General features: G+C 52.1%; 3 protein-coding genes across 3 annotated transcripts; all 3 read right to left on the reverse strand.

Moving 5' to 3' along the window:
* Window positions 1–44: 44 nt before the first annotated feature.
* Window positions 45–2,683, reverse strand: LOC114828295 (uncharacterized). Its single transcript, XM_029111833.1, has 5 exons — window positions 2,516–2,683; window positions 1,409–1,645; window positions 968–1,292; window positions 702–828; window positions 45–549 (listed from the first exon to the last, which is right to left on the reverse strand). Exons 1-5 carry the CDS (start codon window positions 2,681–2,683, stop codon window positions 45–47), a joined length of 1,362 nt encoding a protein of 453 aa, XP_028967666.1.
* Window positions 2,684–2,884: 201 nt separating this feature from the next.
* LOC100900552 (serpin B6) lies at window positions 2,885–5,211 on the reverse strand. The gene is made up of 6 exons (XM_003744614.2): window positions 4,958–5,211; window positions 4,512–4,776; window positions 4,009–4,375; window positions 3,642–3,823; window positions 3,365–3,534; window positions 2,885–3,226 (listed from the first exon to the last, which is right to left on the reverse strand). The coding sequence occupies exons 1-6, from the start codon at window positions 5,039–5,041 to the stop codon at window positions 3,032–3,034; spliced, it is 1,263 nt and encodes a 420-aa protein (XP_003744662.1). The 5' UTR covers window positions 5,042–5,211; the 3' UTR covers window positions 2,885–3,031.
* Window positions 5,212–7,124: 1,913 nt separating this feature from the next.
* LOC100898361 (tetratricopeptide repeat protein 28) lies at window positions 7,125–15,865 on the reverse strand. Its single transcript, XM_029111834.1, has 14 exons — window positions 15,731–15,865; window positions 14,964–15,178; window positions 14,605–14,800; window positions 14,339–14,480; window positions 13,623–14,203; window positions 13,289–13,527; window positions 12,884–13,142; window positions 12,143–12,769; window positions 11,597–11,992; window positions 11,405–11,488; window positions 11,200–11,328; window positions 10,572–11,069; window positions 10,288–10,464; window positions 7,125–10,157 (listed from the first exon to the last, which is right to left on the reverse strand). Exons 1-14 carry the CDS (start codon window positions 15,863–15,865, stop codon window positions 7,125–7,127), a joined length of 6,711 nt encoding a protein of 2,236 aa, XP_028967667.1.

Below are 15,865 nucleotides of genomic sequence, written 5' to 3' on the forward strand. Positions count from 1 at the left end.
AGTCTTCAAAGTTCATCTGACTGGTTGACTCTATTGGCGGGGCTTTACGGTTTCGCGATCTCCTCGGAAAAACTCCCTCTTGCCCATACAATATAAACGTAGATCGTGCTCTGCATCAGCCGTTGAGTCAACTCCAGTAAAGATATTGTCGGGCAGCCGGCTCTTACGGCTTTGCCGTAGTAATGTCGTATAAAATGATTAGACCATCTCGCGATCAAGAGTACGATCGGGAGCCAAATCAAACAAAATCCAATGTGGAGGAGCACATCAGAGCTCGAGAAGCCGCTCTTCGTCAAGCCGGAATGAAGGGAAAGAAGCGGTGCAATGAATGGTGTCACCAGGAGGCTGAGGGCAACTCGTAGTAGTTCATTCTCGCTCCCGAAGAGCGTCGCGTCAGGAAACTTGTACGGAGTGCATCGAGCTGTTTCCACCTGAAGGGAGGTACTGACGTGCGACGCATGGATGATGGCGAGGAATCCAGTCAACGAGAAGATGAGTTCGATCTTGGGATATTTCTCGTAGACTCCCGAACTCACCGTCGCGAATTGCCTTCCCGTGGAACGAATGATTCATGAGAAGATAGCTCATTAAGCATCGGGTCCTCCGAGAGACCAAGATTCGAATGGAGCAAAATATTGTGCGCATTCCATTCTCGGCCGAAAGCAATCGCACCAGGCGAAATTCCGAGCTGAGTGACTCACATGGAAAGCACGGCTGTCATGGCGATCGCCGGAACGAGATCCCCAATCGGGAACATGCCATGAGATGATTTCGTAGCGAAATAGCACAGCGAAAGTATGATATCGATCGTCAGGAGGAAGGCTGATGCTTCGAGGATAAAAATCAGATTAGCGCATTCGCCGTGATGAGATTCCTAGGAGCTCTGAAGTAATCAGCGATAGTTTGTTGTCAGTTTTCAGGAATGGGAATCATCAGAAATTTTATCATGAGAATAGCTGGAGCTCACCGGAGCTTGGAGCACGATGGATCATCACAAAAAGCTCCATGTAAACGAAGTGGCCGGCAACACTGGCCAGTGGCACAACCACTATGTCGGGGTCCAGACGGATGGCTCTCAGAGCGTAAGTCAGCGAGTACAAGGGGACGTAGAGGGTCAAAGCTGTGGCAGTTGCAGCTTGCAGGGAAACGTATATCAGATCAGACACTGCCTCGACAGTGAGGTGCTCATGTAACTTGTAGTGGAAACCAAGGAGAGTATTGGCGCCGATGGTGATGACGTAAACAAGGAGCACGATCAACGGGGATAATACCGAAGACAAAGTTCCCTGTAGCTGAGAATTGAAAACAAATATAGAGGGGACTCTCTCAGAGCCTTGGATGGGATCATTATTTATTAAACATGCAGGGCGGTATGATCTCGAATAGAAACTCATCATGGTTCCCTAACCATTGTTAGGGCGAGCTCTGCCAGGATCGCTCTGAAGCGCTGAGATCGCGTGCGGCTCGCAGCGTAGCTCAGCGCTCTCATATCACCTTGTTGCGAGTCCTCCTTCAGACAGAAATGTACGTGACAGGCAGCGCTTATCCGCGAAGCGCTCATCATACACAGAACCGAGATGAAGGCCAGTGCCACGTGAAGCTGTCGTTTCAGGTATTCTTCTTCGTGGAGCCACGGATATTGCATCTGAAACCAAAGTGAAGGAATACTGACTTATCTTTTATGATGGCGTAGAAGGAGTCGTCCGGTACATCGCTCTCTACTTGGATCCTCAGAAAAACGAAGCCACACGTTCTCAGTTCTGTTGAAAATACTACTTTTATTTGCCGTAGAGAGGGCGCGGACGATCTGAGCAATCACGAGCGAACGATGACGCAATGGACTTTCATTGCCTTCGCTTGAATAGTCGGTCCCAGGACTCATTTCTCCGGAGCTGTCGTTCGGTTTAGGGCGCATCGAGCTGCAGGGAGAAACACAAGCTCGAAGCTCAACGTGACGAAAAGGAAACCGACTTGCACCACTACCGTCCAGTAAAGAGATTTCATAGCCTCGAGGACTTGTTTGCTGAATGAAATTATAGCCATGTTTTCGTCCCGAGTCGGCATGATTCCGATCGACCTCGCTTGCTTGCACCTCAGAATGGATTCCCATTCTCCTGAGGAAAAATCTCCCTCGGCCGACAACTGTTCCTCCGGAGTGTCCAAGTGTGACTCTGCGACGAACTGCTGGTTGTTTCCCCTGTCGTATGCCAGGGCATCCGATTCTGCTGAGGGTCCCCTCGACTTTCGCGACATCGTCGTCCGCGGAGCCTAAGCTTGCTGAAGCTGAATCTACTGCATGCGGTCTCAGAGGAAAAGCCGAGGAACGACTGCAATCCGAATCTTGATATTTGTTGGCAGCTCTCATCTCGAAGCTCCTCTGTCTCCTTTCGAGGAGAGGAGTGCGCAAATCAACCCAAAACAACCATACCGTGCGTCGATATCTCCAATCCAGTCTCTGAGCGAGCTCATTTACCGCACATAGATGAAAGCATCAAGTATTTATCGTTGCACTCACTATGTGCTCTTCGGTGTGCTCGGAGAGCCAAACTTCGGCCAGCCCGCACAGGAGCAAAGAGAACAACATCTGAGAGCCAACATTGAGCACTTGATTTCTGTTCTCAAAAACCGATCCGCGGCCAGGACTCGAGAATAGCTGAATTTTCTTTCCTCCGACTTTCACCATCTTCACCGGACGAGTCAGCTGACGGTCCCTTCATTTTTGGGAGAAGTTTCGAACACAACAACCATCGAAACCATCGGAACCAAACACCAAGGGGGGATTTCGTCCCATCAGACATCTACGGATGTAGCACGCGCAGAGAGCCCCGCTATTCGGAGGCTATGCCCACGTCCCGAGAGGAAAAAGGAGTCGCAAATGCTTGGGATAAAAGGTTTTATTTCCTAGATGCGCTGAGTGAAATCTGAGCTGTAAGAAGAATTCAGCCCAGGGATCATTCGATAAAGTTATTACCGGGTTCCGTGGGGACGACTGTTGATCCGGTGATTACGGAGCTCGAAAGTCGCAGTCCTCTCAGATCCGGTGCACCAAACCGGTGAACAACGGCAGGAAGGTCTCGCTATCTCTGTTGACGCGATAAATGATCGAAACATAGAAGGATCTGTCGACAACCATGGGGATCGGCTCCACCGATGGGAAAGAGGCAAAGCGAGTTATCGCTAAAACGGTGGCCGCTGCAGCTTCGGTGCCGAATCTGGTCACGATCATCTAGGAAATCCAGAGGAAATATTTGAGCTTCTGGATTACATCACGTCGTTGTGTCGTCCTGGTTCGGGACTCTTGACTACCTGATGATCGTTGTTAGTTACTCATCACCAAGGGATTCTCCCCTGGGAAATAAAGCACCTTTGACTGATGGATCACTTTATCGATGTTGGTTCGTTGGCTCGATATGCCGGTGAAGTCCGCCTGACCCGGTGTGAAAGCCGACGGCATCCCCATGGTTGGCAACACTCTCTCGAGATCGTAGCGGCCGTCGAGCTCGAAAGCGGGCATAGTCAGATGAACTCTCGTATCTGTGGGCCGAGGTGGAGTTTCCGGATTTCAGGAAAATTGCTCGTTCCATAAATGGGGCCTTTACCTCGAATTAGCATATTGAGACCCATGCCTAGATTTTACTCACGGGACATGTTCCTAATCTCAGATCGGAGGGCTTCCCCCGAAATTCTTTCGAACCAAGCTTGTGTGTTGCACTTGTGCTCTTCGTGGGGCAGCATGATGAGCATTTCCACGACGGTGTCGTCGCTCACATAGGGCAGCAGAATCATCTGCGCTTGCAGGTTGGCAGAGTCGAGGTACTTGTACCTGAATATCCCGAAGGGTTTTAGTCAATCGACCGTCATCATCGGGATCAATCAGGTATTCGAGCGAGCTCCGGCATTCGCATACGAGCGCTCCTTCTCACACACGCATAGACAGACGCCTCATTTTTTCCTTGTTCATGTGCGTGGAGAACTTTCGGTGGTTGTGCAGAGAATAAAAGTCATCACCTCGATGTCACCATCAGACGCTTCTCAGGCTGTGATTGCAGCTCCGCACAGCCCTCATTGAAAATCCAGGAACCGGGAACCTCGTCCATGCGATGCGTCCAAAAACCTTTAAAATACACGGTGTTGATGAGAGCCAGCATCGTGCTCGGACTCAATGGCTGCTTCAATACGTCCTTGATGAGTCCTCTGGTACGTTCGCTGACAAAAGCATTGATTTCGTTCTGGATTTGCGAGCCGTTCTTCAGGAAATCAACATTAAGCGCCTCCGCGAGGAAATTCTCTGCGATATCCGTTTTGAATTCATTCCGGGTCGGGAAACGAGAGCTTATGTAGAGACGATTCGCGGCAAGCAGAGTGAAGGATGTGCCTGCAAGATATTAAACACGTGGGTTCGGTGGTTCGTCTCGGGATTCGACCTCTCCCCGGAAGTCATTGATTCTCTAATTCCGGCATATGCTAGTGGGCATCAATCTTCATGAGAATCAGCGGCTCCAACAACTCACGCGGGTTTGGATCCACTGGATCTGTCGGATTATCGTGTTTACGACTCAGGATCGACAAGAAAGCTCTTCTGAGCGACAGCTCGTCGATACCCTGGAGGCCCATCGAAGTGATCATTTCCCCTTTCGTTGAGCCCCCTGCGCCTACAAGGGCCATGTTCAAGGCTGTGGCGACTGAGAGCGGCGAAACAAGGATGTTTCCACGAGGCTCTGAGGAAGCCAGTTTTTGACTCAGTTTATGGCCGAAATTCCCGAGGGCATTCCAGAGCTTGAAAGAATAAACATGTGTATTTTCTAATGGAACATCACCCGCACGAATTCATTCCTCTCCGAAAATCGCCCTTCGACGTTTCGATATCGTGTCCCGAAAGGGCGATATTCTACCGAGGGAGACTGCCTACGAGTGTATCTGTCTCTTGAGAGTCATGATGTCATTATATTGAACTCACCTTAATTTCTCCATCGTTTTGAATCTGTTGGGATGAAACGCTCACTATGAAGCAGAATTGCATGAGCGGAATCGCTTTCATCATGACTCTTGTCTCGAGAGACGTTCTGCGAGTCACACCAGACCGACGAATATATTCACCGGAATGATCCTTCACGGCGACTCTTCTCTTTCATTTACGAGACGAAGGATGTATTCTCGAGCGCAGATATGCTGCGAGGTGTCAGATGACTCCTGCAAACAAGGGATGAGAATGTTTACCACGGCGGAACACTTCGGCGAACGTAGTTCCTCTTTCCTTCATTTTGCTCGTATAGATGAAAATCAGTCTTGATCGTGAAACTATTTCGGAGAGTGAAACAGAATTTTCTTTGAAATGACGCTGCGCAACTCGCGGAATACGTACACGCGAATGAAGCGGGCGGGTAGATTCAGACGTTCTCGAGAAAAACACCCGTCATTGGAAATATTTGTTCGCAAAAGAGAATAAGTATTTCTTCTTTTCCTTGCCTCGCTGCAGAATAGTTGAGAGTCGTGACGACCTTCCTTTGGGGTACGAGGGGTTCCTGGAGAAGCCAACGGCGCCGGCGTGGCCCCGGGCTGCAACTCCGATATCTCCCTTTCGCCGAGGGCTCAAGACGGGCAGCCGAATACGTTCGGTGTCTGCGCCTACCATTTCTCGGGGTGACTGTTTTCCGCTTGGCAATTAGGCAAGGCTTGACTTTTGCTCCCCTCGGGAACCTATCACCGCTTGACGTTTATCCGGAGAGGAATCAATCTACTGGAGAGAATATTCCGGATCATCTAGCGGCATAATATTCTTCGATCAATATCGAGCGTTGGGATATGATTGGATGACGCAATACTTTGCTCGATATAATTTTCTCAAGTGTTCTGATTCCCGTACATCCGAGGCTGCTCTCAAGTGCTACGAGTGTATCGCTTCGTCTTTCCGCGGATCTGATCAAGCTCAATCAATTATAGCTGACTATCTCGCACCTCCATGCAAACCTCTCTCGCTGGACCTATCTGATACGAGCCACTGCGCCGAGACCGAGATGGTTGAGCTGATACAGGTGGCTTGAGAAATTCGGAGCTCGGGAAGTTCGAGATCGGGGAGGGAGTTTGAGGTCTCCTGCCTCTTCAGGATTAATCGAGCACCTTTTCGCTGTCATATCGATTCTGTTAGGCACATCGGGCGCCCAGGAGGCCTGTCGGATATAGTACTCAGAGTTGAGGCCCCCTTCTTGATCTTAGACGAAATGAGATCACGATCACTCAAAGAATATAAGCTCCAGAATCCTGATATTTTATTGCAAACTCAATTAGGGAGGAAATCCTCTCGGCGAGGACTGTCGTGTCAGTTTCTGCATTGTTCCAGAGTTTCGCTGTCGTACCCGATATCGTACATGCACATCTTCGTTCCATTCCCTCTGAATCTGCACACCAGACTGCAGCAGTCTACGTTCTCCTCACACACCTGCGCGAACAAGCCGTAATATGGAAGCTCGATTTCGAAAGCGTCACTGCTCCGAAGGTTATCCCCTCCCCCTGCAGCTGAAAGTCGAAATATGCCTGAGGTAGGTCGGGAACCTCTACCAGATCATGAATCTCACCTCGCATGGCGGAGCACAACTAAGGACCGATTGAAAAACCAAGAGCGAAACAAGAGCAAAAGTAACAGTCATTCCAGCCCGCATGTTCACATACCTCTGGACAGCTAGACTTTTGAGCAGACTTTTGTGGCACTGGCCAGATGGCGGGAGTCACGACTCCGGCGAAATTAGAGTGAGTCGAGTGATTTAGTGGTGTCAGAATAGATTTCTTGACCGCCGGGTGACATCAATGAGCTCATGATTCCTTCAATCGACACATGAAATGTCCCACCTGCTCATTCCGAGCCGGTCGATTCGAGCTTGCCCCGTCCGGATTGATTGCGACCCATCAGCCCGGATACCCGAAAACCACATGAGCCGGCTGATAACAACAATAATAATAATAATGATAGACAATCATTAAGCGCCAATCGTTCGGACAAGAATCACTCCGGGGCTTCGATCGAGTGTACAGTCGTGGATACTTTATTTACAGATTTCGTACCTAGTCTAAACGCTATATCGATACAGCAGGTCTACAGATTCATTCGAGGATCACCTAGGAGGGAACTTTCACACGAGACTATCTTTGCTCCTGCCAAAAACAGACGCCGAGAAAATCCCCGATCGTCGACGAACCTCACTGGCCGATCTCGTGAAGCAACTTATGGTCTTGTCTTCTTCCGAATCTGGACTGCGGTTCAATTCTTTCAATGAACCCTTCTCAACAGTGCTCCTTTTTATGCTTCTCAGAGGAGCCCTGCCCCGGAGTCTTTCTGTCGGTGGGGGTGGCGGGGGAGGTCGCGATGCCCGAGGAGGCTCTGGTCCAGGCGGACCTGTCAGCAGACTCGGAGCCACGGGTGCGTGAACGTGTCTCAGATCACTTCTCAATATGTTCAGAAATGAGGGAGCCAAACCGATGCCAGCGTCTGCTCTGTTATCGTGGTGTGGGAGGACTCGCTCGTTCATATTCCTGCCTCTGCGCTGTTCTCCCAAGTTGTCACGCAGAGATAAAGCGTCGATCCGTGACCGAAGAGTTTCGTCCTGGAGCGATCCGTGAGAGCTAGCGGAGGCGTAGATGTGTTCTTCTTTGAGACTCCAGTTCGACTTGCTGCTCTTCGGACGACGGGGATGCTCAGCGGAGCCATCGACCTCGATGCAGCCGGCAGTCGCGCTCAAACCGTCGGGTTCCCCTCGAGTTTTCACAAAATGGGAGAAAGCACCGTCACCGACGCTGATTATCCGGCTCCGCCGACTCATCGAGCTCGGGGCGGGCTGGAAGTCCGCCGAAGGCTCCGCGCGCAGCGATGCATGGCTCCCAAGCGATCCGTCGTCTTCATCGGTGTTCACACTGTTCTCGGGATCGTCCTGGACACTGTGGATCTCATCCTGAGGATCGAGAGGATCGAGAAGCGCTTGGAGAGCCTGTAAAGCGAACTCTATCGTCCTCGGGTTCGCGGCTCGATCCAACCGGAGCGTCACTTCGTCTCGTCCCACTTCCATGAGGTCGAATCCGAGGGACGCCAGCAGCTCGTGACAGCCCGGAACACTCCACAGCTTCACGCTGACCGGACACTCGACGCTCTGTTCGACGCGTGCCTCCCCTAATTGGCTGACAACACGTCTCATCAAATGAACGATGTCATCTATGAGCTCTCCGTTCGACATGACCTTGGCAATGGCGCCTTGGGTTTGCGCCGAGAGTCCCAGGAGCGCCTGGAGGTTCGAACTGCATCGATTGAGCCTGTCCCCGGGATCGGCTTGAGGAAAGAACACGGCTGCCGGGAGATTATTTGCCGCGGGTTCGAATCGGAATCCCACGGAAATGAGCAATTCCTTCCAGCCTGATACCGAGCAGCCGATCTTGTTCTCTATGGACTTCTGTGTTGTGTACATAGCGTTCCGCTGTCCGCGGTGGATTCGTTGGAGAGATTTCTCGACGAGGTGCAGACAGACCCGGAGGGCATCTCGGCTCTTCTCCGGTTCTCTGAGCATTTCCACCAAAGCTTGACCCATCGCAGCGGCCTGATAAGCCACTCGTACATCTGTGCCGATTAGAATGAAACTCGACCAGTTCGCCGGATGAGCGAACTGCTTCGTGGTCTGGATCGTTCTCATGGCCTCAGCAAGGGCCGCGGCCACCTTCGAGCCCTGCAGGAGCGACGAATAGAAGGTTCTGTAGAGAATTTTCACCGCGGTATCGGTCACGGGCCACAAGGAGAGAATCACGCATTGCGCACCGGCCGCGAGGAAAGCCTTCGAAATCTGGGTGAGGCCCTCTTCTCTGATCTCACCGTGCTCCGATCGAGTGTGGCAAGAACTGAGAACCACGAGCTTGGCCCGGAGCTGGAGGCTCTTCAGATCCTGAGGACTGAGCAGGAACTCGGACGAAACGGGAATCTCCTCCTCGTCGTCGTCCTCGGCGTTTTCCGCTGCGATATAGGGGTGTTCTCCTTCGAGTACGTTACTGCCGAGCGAGAGGACGATTCCGGGCAGCTTCCACGAGATGTGAGCGGCGATGTGGATGATAGTTGCTTTTTCCAGGCGACACATGACGTTCTCTTTCGTTGCCTCGAGTCCCAAGAGGGGCTCGGTCATGAGCAGCTCACCGACGAGTTCGGCTTCTTCGTGGGCTCGCGGGATATCGCCCAGATCCAACATCTTTTGCATTCCGGGCGTGAGACGGGGATTCCCAATAACGAGAGCGGTGTTTGATTCCGGCCCACAGGTCCCCCCGTTCAGGTTATTAGCCGTGTTGTTGTTTCCGTGGCGGATGACTTTCGCGCGTTGGCCGCTTTTCAGTGCCGTTATTGAGGGAACCATACTTATCGAGAACCTTTCTCCCAAATAGGAAATGTTCTCACCGCGGAGCATCGCGAACGGAACCAGATATAAGGTGCCATCTGGAACGACCGCGATCTCGTGCACGCACGAAAGTTCCTCTTCGAACGGTGCGATCAGAATGTCGTAGAGCGCATGTAGGGCTGGGGGTCCGGTCCATTGCGGGCGGGGAGAACGATTTCGGTTGATCGTGTCGTTCCGGTTGATATTCGCCGACGCGACGCTCACACTCCCCACCGAGAAAACACTACTCAGGCTGTAGCTCGAGCTGTTCAATAGATGATTCCGTCGTAAGCGTCCGAAACCTTCGGAATCGGATTCAGTTCCATCTTCGTCCGAGCGCCCACTGTTTCCATCGGAGCCGACGCCCAGGGCTTCCTTGACGCTGTTCAAATGCTTCAGAATCAAATCGTCCCTCTTGGCAAAGTTCGTGCGGCCCTCGATATCGGGAATGTCGATTCCAGATTGAAGGTGACTCGCTTCGGAAATGGTCGTCTCGGCGAACTTCACGACGCCTTTCTGCGGGACGATGAGCCACGAGTACAACGAACCCATCACGACACTGAAGTAGATAACCGCAGCTTTTTGACGGTCGACCGTGTCCACGATCGCCTCGGTGGTCACTTGGGAACAGGGAAACGCGTGAGTGTTGGAGTGTCGGAGAGAATGTCTGTCGAAACGGACCCGCAAGCGTTCAGCCGTGGTCAGTGCGTCCTCGTGGCGGTTCATCAGAACTTGAGCTCGCTGAAGAGCAGCGTACGTCGCCTACCGGGAGAATAATCGAATCCGAGTCAGACGGATTTTTTCACTCCGCAACTAGGACTAGAAGCAAAACCGATCTCGTTTCTCGGAGCCGGGCGAATGCAAACAAATATCATGTCCGACTGTCTCTTACCCTTTGGTCCGCTTCGCTGTGAGGCAGATATCGACTCGCTTCAAGTAGATCGGCGGTTTTCCCGAGCTCCACGCAAGCTCCATCCAGATCCCCTTGGGCCCAGAGCGCGAATGCCAGACGTCTCCGGATTTGAGCCTCTTCGTCCTGCTTGCCTAGCAATTCGGCCATCGAAAGACCCTGGCGATGGAAAGGATTTCGTTTCCAAAACTGCTCGCCCGATCCTGACAATAGGAACATGAAACGCTCACGACTTCCCTGCTGATCCCATTCATAATCCTCCTCACCTGTTGGAGGTATTCGGTTGCCTTCGCCAGGTCGCCCCTGGCGTGGTAGATCCGTCCTAGACTACTGAAGGCCAAAGCTTTGGCAGCCTTGTCCTCGAGCTGGGAAGCCAGACGCAAATGCACCTCCTGATGGCGGATAGCGTCATCGAAGCGCCTCATCAACTCGAAAGTATTCCCGAGGTTGCAATGAGCTCGAGCTTGACCCTGCAAGTCCTGCGTGTTGTCCTCGGATATGAGGAGATCCATCCGATGACATTCGACCGCTTTATCGAATTCTTGCATTTTGGCATAAACTTTCCCAAGGGAAGCAGCTGCCTGAGCCCTGGAGATCAAGTCTCCACTGTCCTCAGCCAGCCTCATTTTGTGCTCCAGGCAGGAGATGGCTTGGCTGTAGTTCGCCATTTCCCCGTGAAGGGCACCGAGATCACCGTAGGCTCCGCATTTGACCTCTGGGTCGCCAATTTCGTGAGACACCACCAATCGTTTCTCGAAATACATCTGTGAAAGGAAAAATCCATCAATGGAGTTCTCTCTCAGCGGGCCATTCCCAAAAAGTAAGTACTGCACACTGCACGTCAAAGTCGTGAGTCCCGAGCCCTGAGCCCATCTTGGGACTGAGGATGCTTACCACAGCTTGAGATAGGTCACCGAGGCTCTTGTACGCGTTTCCGACCCCTCGGTAGGCCTGCTCCTGATCCTTTGGGGAACTGAGGCGTATCGACGATCGGAGATATTGTTGGAAACGTGTGATGGCCTCCTGCGGGATAATCTGATATGACTTCGTTCCTAGACTCGTGCCGCAGAGGAATTCCTTCTAAAATGTTCAAACAAACCTTGAAGTCCCCGAGGCCTAGATAGCATTCGCCGAGATAGCCGGAGATACGAGCTTGCTCCAAGCTCATGTTCGGACCTTCCATCTGGGAAAAAAAGTCCAGCCTCAGAGCTTGTCCCATGGGAATCCGCCAGAGGGGTCGGTGAACCTCAGATTAGTTAGGCAATCGAGAACGATTAGGCGGGATACACACCGAGTCGAGTAGAGCAGCTTGCCGTTGGAATGTCGCCAAGGCTTCGTCGAAGTGTCCCAACCGAAGTCGGGTAATCCCAACATTGGTGAGCGCCTGTGACTCCAGCGAAGAACTGCGGAGCTCTCTCGCTTTCTCGAGCTGAGCCTGGAAGCATCGCAGGGCTTCGGCGAAGTTCCCAAGTATCGTGTGGGTCTGACCCAAACTGGCTTGAGCTCGACATTCTCCCTGTAGGTTCCCCAGTTCCTTGTGAATTTGCAGTTCTTGGGCGTGGTACACGAGCGCCTTGTCGAAAATCTTCATCTCCCGGTGACAGTTCCCAAGTGAGGAATAGGAGCTGGCTTCCAGATCTTTGTGACTCGGATCCTCGCGACACAATATCAGCTGTTGGTGATAGGCCTGGAAATCACTTGATCGTGTTAGAACTCGGAGGAGAGAACGCTCGGCTTCAGAATTTCAGGACTCATTATGCGGAAGCCTTATGCGGAACTCTCGAAATCAAATGGCCAACGATGTCACGATCGGGAACGATCCGGCGCTCGAACTCACCTTGATCGCTTCTTGGCCGTTGCCCATCCGCATGAAAACGTCTCCGATATTCCCCAGAGCGCGGAATTTACCCTGTACGTCACGCGTCGCTTGAGCTATGGTTAGGAATCTCCGTTGGCACTCCAAGGCAAGCTTGAAGTCCCCAACTGCCGCTCGGGCGAGGCCCAGGTTACAGTAGGCTCGACTAAGATCCTGTTTCTCACTGAGCAACCTGAAGCTCTTCGAGCTGCCCGGCCTGTGCTCGCTGCCGGAATCGACCGTGGTCACCGTGGTGTCCGGTGAAGAATTCGGTGTTGTCGAGTCGATCGAGTCTTCGGAGCTCAAACAGAGAGCTCGTTCGTAGTGGATTATGGCCTCAGAATGGTTTCCCAGACAGAAATGAGCGTACCCCAGGAAATGACAGGCTCTCGTTTCGTTAGTGGTCAGACCGAGTTCTTGGGATAGCCGGAGGAAGTTTTCGTAGTAGGGGATCGCTCTTGCGAACTCTCCTTTTGAGCTGTAACAGTTCCCGAGGTTGCACAAAGCACAAGCTTCGCCGGGAGCGTCGTTGAGTTCGCGAGCGATGTTCAGCTGTGCGTGATGATGCGATAATGCCTGCTCATGCATTCCGAGCGCTTGATAAGCCCCCTTGAAAAAGTTGAAACTCGTCAGGGAAGAATTCGAGGAACAATTCTATCCGCGAAGGTACGAAGTTTCTATCGGCCATGGTCGAAGGAGTTTCCAGGATGTCGGAGAACTTACGGCTAGATGTCCGTGAGTCGTCGATTCGAGACTTCGGTCACCGAGTTCCTGCATGAGTCGCAATTCTTCGATATGATACTTTATGGCCTGCTTATGGCATCGTTGTCCGACTAATGCTTTCCCTATGTTCCCGAGAGCTTTCCCCATGGCTGGGACATCGCCCAGACTTCTAGCGAGCCGCAAATGTTGTTGGTGGAGCTTGAGAGCCGCGCCGTACTCGCCGGCCATGTGGAAAGCGGTCCCGAGATTCGACAGAGACCTGGAAAATTCGACAATGGAAAATTTGCTGGACGCCGCCAGCAAAGGGTGCGACATTTTCCAACCTTTCGCGGGCTTGCAGTCTATGGATCAAGGTTTCGAACATTCCTCCGGAGGCTCCGGAAAATTCCGCCCGTTCAAACTCACCGTGCTTCTGCTACCCTGTCCTTGCTCGCCAACGCGAGGTCGAGTTGTTTCTCGTACCAGCGTCGAGCATTCACCGAATCGTGCAACGCACGAGCGGCATGTCCCAGACCAGCGTACGCTCGAGCTTCCAACGCTCGATCTTCGATTTCGACGGAAAGACGCAGAACTTCCTCATAGAATTCTATTGCGCGGTTGTACTGCCTCCGGAAATGATGCGCGGATCCCAAGTTCGAGTAGGCCTGAGGATCATCACGTTTGGAATCATGAGTCGCCCTGAGTCTCGTGGACGGATGGAATCGATCGTGGAAAAGAAACCAGGATCGAAGTTCCTCACCTTCGCTTCCTCCGTCTGGTTGCCGATGCTCTTTGCGATTGCCACGTGCGTGAAATGACACTGAACCGCGTTGTCGAAGTCGCCCATCGCCAGATAGACGGCGCCGACGTTCCCCGTCTCGCGAGCTTCTTCGAGACGATCACCGTTTTCCCGAATGAGCTGTACGCACTGCTGGTGACTCGCCAACGCCATACCGAGATCTCCGAGGGCCGTGTACACGTGTCCGAGACTGGTGAGAGCTTGAGCGGCGGAAACTGTATCTTTAACCCGCATCGAGAGGACTAGTTGATTTTTATGGCTTTGGAGGGCTTCGTTGAGGAAGCCTTTGGAAAAAAACGCCGATCCCAGGTTATGATGCGCTCTGCATTCTCCAGGGATGTCGTTGAGAGCCTTCGCCACCGTGAGATCCTGCTGCATGTAGGAAATGGCTTTATCGACGTCGTTCAGAGCCCAATACGCAGAGCTGAGAGCCGAGAGGACGGATCCCCTCAATTTCAGCGACGCCGTGGAGCCGACGAGTAACGCCGCTTCCAAGACGATGGCGCCCGGAGCGAATTCTTGAGCGTCAAGAAGTTCTTGGCCTAGAATCGAGTCATGTCCAAGGGTCAGAGGGATCCCAAAAGTCACGTCAGTTTGAATCTTATAGCATTATTAACTTTATTCCCGGTGGGATTCAGGGATTTTCTGTGGGAGGGCTCGTGGAAAATCGATCTTACCTATCACAGAGGTTATCACAAACGCCTGACGGTCCATTCGCATCGCTTGCAGCTGACGATACATGGGCTCGAATGTAGTCTTCAACGGAGAGCTCAGCGCCGCTTCTATAAGGCCGTCCAACATCTGCTCGGACTTGGGATCCTGCTCGGGGAAGACAAAAGATTTTAGATGAGTAGCGAAAAATTAGTCTGGATGAAAAATTTAGTCTTTTATTGGAGCTCAGGTGAAAAGACCCTCGGGGAGGCCCAGATGGAACTTCACTCGCCTGACTCAAACCCGATGCGAAAGCTGCCAGAGCTTCAGAATGACGACCGAGATGTTGGAGCGCTATTCCTTCCCTGTAGTACGCTTTAGGCCATGTCGCACTCAGCTCCCTAGCGCGGACGGCGTCGGCCAGAGCCGCATGGAAAGAGCCCATTTTGATGTGGGCGGCTGATCGGTTGCTGTACAGGACATGATTGCTGTTGATGGAAAAGACCCTCGCCGTCATTGACATCGTCTGGGTCACTTGGCAGAATTATTCGATTATTTTTGGGATTATCATTACTACAGGATTATTCGATTGAACCCCTCTCTAGATCCCTAAGGTTCGGACAGAAAGCTCTCCCCCTCAATCCTACTTACCGAGGATCTATTTGGAGCGCAGCTGTGTAGAGTCGCACCGCGGTGTCGAAATTCGCTTGACTGCAAGCTATCGCGGCCTGGTGTACTTTTTCCTGGAAGGCTGCGAGCAATGCCGAATCGGGAGCGCTGTCGTCCTGAGAAAGCTCCGAAAAGCCGTTACCGTCCAAACCTCCATCACCGAGGTCCGGATCTGAGATCTCCAGCATTTCCGACCGCTGTGGAACAAAAGGGGAGAACTTGAGTAAATGAGAAGAGAAACAATAATTCAAACACCAGACGCTCCGTTATTTATTTTCTCGTTAGCTGAGCCACGAAAAGCGCCGTGAAATTCCTCCCCTGACTTTGTAATGAGATGCCGTCCTTCTCAACGACGAAAATTAGGATTGGCATCCGCTCGACTGAGCTCGATGTTTTATGTCACAATTTCGTTGAAAAATCCGGCGGTACTGCCGTCGGCGCTGCTCACTCAGTTGACGTTGTTTGCCGCGACCAGAAAGCGTCACGGTAATCGTGAGCGCTTATCATTAAGTTATTCGGTAGGGAACATCAATCTTCAAAATTCATCCATCCATTCATCTATTCGATCATTAATCATCGGAGGAGCTGCTCAGTCACGACCCGGGCGCGTCTTGGCGACGACACGGGGAAAAACACTTCGCCACAGAACTCCAATCTGAAGCACGGAACGCCGTTTTTTTATTCTTGTTTTTCCACAACTCAACAATGATGAGAAGATACCGCTCGCCACACGGGTCCTCGTCGCTTACAGAATCAGATAGCGTTGTAGCGGCTGAGGCACAAGCGCTGCAGATGAATTCGTCGGCATGCAGTATCAGTTCCCGAATCTTCGCCTCTCCGAGAAGAACGAGGAAGTCGTGGAGACTCCCCAATAATTTCCCCAT

This window comes from Galendromus occidentalis, unplaced genomic scaffold, assembly GCF_000255335.2.
Source record: "Galendromus occidentalis unplaced genomic scaffold, Mocc_1.1 scf7180000077471, whole genome shotgun sequence".
Taxonomy (NCBI): domain Eukaryota; kingdom Metazoa; phylum Arthropoda; class Arachnida; order Mesostigmata; family Phytoseiidae; genus Galendromus; species Galendromus occidentalis.

Excerpts from the sequence above, each read along its gene's own strand:
- LOC114828295 (XM_029111833.1), bottom strand. The coding sequence starts at position 2,683 with ATGGTGAAAGTCGGAGGAAAGAAAATTCAGCTATTCTCGAGTCCTGGC. Across the intron at positions 1,646-2,515 it reads AGCACACCGAAGAGCACATA|ATGCAATATCCGTGGCTCCA; the intron begins GTGAGTGCAACG and ends CTTTGGTTTCAG. Across the intron at positions 550-701 it reads ATGACAGCCGTGCTTTCCAT|GCAATTCGCGACGGTGAGTT; the intron begins GTGAGTCACTCA and ends TTCCACGGGAAG.
- LOC100900552 (XM_003744614.2), bottom strand. The coding sequence starts at position 5,041 with ATGATGAAAGCGATTCCGCTCATGCAATTCTGCTTCATAGTGAGCGTT. Across the intron at positions 4,777-4,957 it reads AAAACGATGGAGAAATTAAG|CTCTGGAATGCCCTCGGGAA; the intron begins GTGAGTTCAATA and ends TATTCTTTCAAG. Across the intron at positions 3,824-4,008 it reads CGTCTGATGGTGACATCGAG|GTACAAGTACCTCGACTCTG; the intron begins GTGATGACTTTT and ends CGGGATATTCAG.
- LOC100898361 (XM_029111834.1), bottom strand. The coding sequence starts at position 15,865 with ATGGGGAAATTATTGGGGAGTCTCCACGACTTCCTCGTTCTTCTCGGA. Across the intron at positions 11,489-11,596 it reads AAGCTGCTCTACTCGACTCG|ATGGAAGGTCCGAACATGAG; the intron begins GTGTGTATCCCG and ends TTTTTTTCCCAG. Across the intron at positions 11,070-11,199 it reads GTGACCTATCTCAAGCTGTG|ATGTATTTCGAGAAACGATT; the intron begins GTAAGCATCCTC and ends TTCCTTTCACAG.